The sequence below is a fragment of the Etheostoma cragini genome, chromosome 3 (genome assembly GCF_013103735.1).
Source record: "Etheostoma cragini isolate CJK2018 chromosome 3, CSU_Ecrag_1.0, whole genome shotgun sequence".
NCBI lineage: Eukaryota > Metazoa > Chordata > Actinopteri > Perciformes > Percidae > Etheostoma > Etheostoma cragini.
Window position 1 is genome coordinate 10,485,265 of NC_048409.1, and position 4,723 is coordinate 10,489,987.

The window sequence follows — 4,723 nt, forward strand, 5'->3', positions numbered from 1 at the left end:
ATGGCATTTCACCATTTCATAAAATTATGATTACTTATTTCTATTAATGTATGTACTTCTTTCAGACATATCTGTGACTGATTTGGATGTGTTTTTGTATTTCAGAAGTTTTCTATTTAGCACTTTTGGGGCTTTTTTAGAAATAAGAAATAAGACAAACGCACAGACACATCTGTAGAAATACATTCATACAAAATCCATTTTATAAGTCTTTTTTTCTGGATTTTTTCTGTTCTAAGTTGAGACATGAGGCTAGGGTACTATTTTAGTATATAGCCCCTATAATATGCTTACAGTAGTGCTTTTTATCAATTTTTCAGATGATTTACTTGGACGGAAATAGAAATTCTGTGTTCTAACCTCTGTAGCCCTGTGTCAGTAAGGCCTAGTGTCACACTTCCACTAGAAACAACAAGTTGAGAGTGTTAACTTCCCAATGAACTCAGGGTCATCCCAGAGGGCCAAAGCATTTGGAAACTGCAGCACTTTTTTAAGGGTAAAAATTTAGGCGAGAAAAACATATATTTTCAAGTGTTACTGAACAGGTTAAAACTAGAGGGCATCAATCATTGGCTCTTAGGCTCTGGAATGACTTGCCTCCCTCTCTACATTGTGTGAATTATGTTGGATCTTTTAAAAAGCAGTTAAAGACTGTTCAGTCAGGCTTTTAGGTAGTTGAGTTTTTTTGTTTTTTTGTTTATGTTTTCTCTATGTATTTACATTTTCTTGTGTTAATTTGTTGTATTGTACGACATGTTATTTTGAAGCATTTTGTGATTTTAAACTGTGAAAGGCGCTATACAAATAAACACGAGAACTTTACTTACTTACTCAAGTATGTTTCAACAACGCACAATTCAAAGTGCTTTAATAAAACATTAAAAAGCTGTTGAAAACAATTAAGGAGAATATTAAAAACTGCTAAAATAGAATGAGACACGCATGAAATACAATCATTAAAGTAACAATGCTGCAAGAAATGAGCAAATGCTTTTTATTTACTAAAGAAAGTTTAATAGAAAAACGTGTGTATTCCTCAAAGTAGGTATTGATAAAAAAAATGAAAAATTGTATTGGCACCAGAATTAAAACTTTCAAATAGTACCCAGCCCAAAATGGTTTTTGTTGGTTCTGTTTTAAATATCTGTGGATAATGTGGATGTCTGCTAGGATTTAAAAAGTGCAAGCATCTAGGACAGATAATTAGTCAATAAGCGACATATCGATTATTATTATTAATATTGATTATATTCCGATTGGTCGCCTGCCAATTGAAAGGTTGGTGGTTCGATCACTGGCCCTGCAGTCCCAAGTTTTCTTGGGCAAGACACTGAACGCCGAGCAGCCCCCAATGCTGCGCCATCGGAGTGTAGATGTGTGTGTGTGTATTGTGTATATGTATCTGTATTTTTGTGATGAGCAGGTGGCACCATGTTCGGCAGCTTCACAGTGTATGAATGTATGTGAATGGTGAAACGTTCCTGCTATGTAATAGCGCTTTGAGTGGTCGTTAAGACTAGATAAGTGCTATATAAGAACAGTCAATTTACAGTCCATCTGTTGTAACGATTCTATGGTTGTTGTACCAGTCTTGCTTGCTTGATTTATTGTATTATTCTCTGTCCCAATCTTTGCTACTCTAATAACATATTTTCTCCACATCAATAATTAAAGGTATCCTTAGCTATTGTAACATAATGAGTTATTGTTTTTATGTTTGGGGGATGACATCTACTTTACGTTAAGTGGTCATCCATTTTATTGTCAGACAGCTCAATTTGCATGCACTGGAATACCTCCAACTCTGTGAGCCACCATCATCTGTTATCCTGCTGTTATGTTTTGTGTGCCTCTATATTTTCCAGGTGACTAATTTATTTTTAACTGCTTTGATAAAGTCTATCCGTGTGGTAATGTGAAGCAGAGGCTATGATGTTGTTGTCATAATAATGATGTTGGCAGGCAATGTCAGGGCATATTGTTTTGGCTGAATGTGCATGTTTGGAGCTCAGGTCAAGTCATCTCTATCTGCCTCGGCTTAGCTCCACCGAGGACACGGGCACCTTGTTCCCTTGGCTCAGTTGTTGCCGAGGCTCCTTCAGGCTAATGGCTTTTTGTTTCCGTCGGCAGTTTTATTTTTTTTTTCTCCTCTGAAGCCCCACTGGGTTTTGTGTGTCTTTCAACAGCTAAGTGTTGTGTCACGTCTTTTGTCTGACAGGAAGGAGCAATCTTGATCTTCCTGCCTGGCTGGGCCGAAATCAGCAGTCTCAATGACCTGCTCACTGCTCAGAAGATGTTCCAATCAGGTAACTGCACGTAGAGCTGGAACAATTCCACATTTTACTGTACAATTAATTGGCTCAGAAATAATTGCGATTAACAGTGTAATTGTCTCTTTCAGTCCAGTTTAAAAATATTTCTTTATGAATTTGTTTTGCAACTAAATAAATCCCAGATAAATCTTTTGGTTATATCACTGTTATGTGACCCAGATAATGTTATAACACAATTATACAGCCTATGAAGTAAACCACGCCCGTTTATTATCATAAAACAATGTGTTTTTCTTAAATGAATATAAAACCAACGGTTACCCTCAACAGTCATACCCCTTAGATAATAATTCATTAATTGTAGTTAGACAAAGAAATGGCGATTATGTAAAAACTATTGGGATTAGACAATTATTTAATAATTTTTACAGATAGGGCTGCGCGATTATGGCCAAAATGATAATCACAATTATTTTGATTGACATTGTGATCATGATTAATTATCACGTAATGTTATCACAACATTATTTGTTGCTTTTAACCAAAACATATTTTATTGTCACATAGGCTATTTATAACTGCTTTCACATATTATGCTACATTCTTCTTATGTTGAAGTTGTATGTTGTATAGACTTACAGCTGCAACACATGTAAATGAAAATTAGCTATCTGAAATAAATAACGTTTTTATGTATGTATTTACTTGTTTTCAACAATAACTGATTAAAAGAGGGAGAGAGAGAGGGAGTGCGATGAGCACTACTCACAGAGTGACGGCTGACTCGTTATGAATGGGTCCAGCAAGGGTCGAATGGCGGGTCGAATGGCGGGTCAGCGGCGTTACACACGTCATGTGTATGAAATGTCTGTATCGTCACATACGCTGCCTTTTTATGAACTACGATATTCTGGCCATGGGTCACATCTCTTGCAGGTCCAACAGGCTCCGTCTCACATGCTTTTACATTAGGAACTGAAGTTAGTTGCATTCACTAACTTCTTTTGTGTTTTTTGGCGTTGTGGCCGCGATAGCAGAATTAGCAGCTGAAACACTGGTACAAATACAGGTTTGCCTCTCATGCTTAACAATATACAGCTGCGTTAATAACAATTAAAACTCTGGACAAATGTCAGAAGTGTGGACCGGTGCCACCGGGTGGCGGTGTTGCGCGGAGAGTAAGACGAGGGAGAGTAGAGGAGAGATCTAAACACAGGCACAGCTTTACAGAAGTAATGGGTCATGTAACACAAAATTAAACCATATTGATATAAACAACATTGCAGTGGATGCGAGGACATCAGGTGCAGCGGTGCGTCCTAGAGGAAACATATTACACGTGCCCTAGAGCCCTGTGAGCTAACAGACACTAACTAGCACCGCCACCGACTAGCACTGGTCACTGCTGTTGTCTGAAAAACAACACAGATGGGACAAAATGTTGCTTTTACTAGTAAACTGGTAAACCTTAAGACCGACGGATAACCGACTGCTATCTGTTGAATTTTCCTCCTGTTACTCTGTCCTCTGACTGTCTACATCTAGAAACTAAGCTGTGCGGTGCAGGGAACTACTCGGACTGGCACATGATCAGACAGTGGTTTACGGAGTGTGAGATGGGCTTTGCAACAAACCCGCAGCGTTCTATGTAATGACGCATTTAAAAAATCGCATGATCACCCAAATTTGTTTTTGGGAAGTCAAAATCGTGATCGTGATTAAAATTTGATTCATTGTGCAGCCCTAGTTACAGGCCTAGCTGCACGCACAGCAACACACACACTTGACAAGGCAGTGCATACTAGTGATTTGCAGGTTAATATGTTGTAGAAGAAAGATAATTATTCCCTTACGATTGTGCTTTTTGTGATAATAAAGTCCTCCACTCAAACTAGTTTGGCTTATTGTTACTTCACTTGGATATTTGACCATGACGTTTTTAATATTTTTGAAGAATATTGTTTTTTAATGTATGTATGTTTTTGTGTTTTTTTGTCCATATTAAATAATAATAAACTCCTATTTGTTGCCAAAGATGAACAAATAACAGAGATAATTTGTTTCTTTCTCGTTGTTAACCCGTTTTTTTAAGGTTGTATTTTTAGACATAGTAGTTTACATACAAACTATGATCTTATGTATGTGCTTTCTTTAAGTTTTTCTTTTGTGTCCTGTTGTGTTTCAGACCGCTTCGTTATCATCCCTTTGCACTCCCTCATGCCAACCGTCAATCAGACGCAGGTCAGCATTCTTCTTTCGTCTTTTTCTGACTGTCTCTGTCTCTCTGTGTCTGTCCGTTGCTTTACTCCCTCTTCATTATCAGAAAAGTCCAATCACTTTCTCCCTTACTATTCTCAGGTGTTCAAAAAGCCTCCACCTGGAATTAGAAAGATTGTGATTGCTACCAATATAGCTGAGACCAGGTAGGGTGTGTGTCTGTGTCTGTGTCT

At 37.6% G+C, this 4,723-nt stretch overlaps 1 protein-coding gene across 2 annotated transcripts in view; it reads left to right on the plus strand.

Moving 5' to 3' along the window:
* The window catches only part of dhx36 (DEAH (Asp-Glu-Ala-His) box polypeptide 36), a 29,023-nt gene that overhangs the window by 14,791 nt on the left and 9,509 nt on the right, over nucleotides 1-4,723 (plus strand). For both annotated transcript variants that reach the window (XM_034866913.1, XM_034866914.1), the window contains exons 13-15: nucleotides 2,219-2,306; nucleotides 4,459-4,514; nucleotides 4,632-4,696. In XM_034866913.1, the coding sequence (XP_034722804.1) occupies nucleotides 2,219-2,306; nucleotides 4,459-4,514; nucleotides 4,632-4,696 (209 nt within the window). The remainder of the gene's footprint in view (nucleotides 1-2,218; nucleotides 2,307-4,458; nucleotides 4,515-4,631; nucleotides 4,697-4,723) is intronic.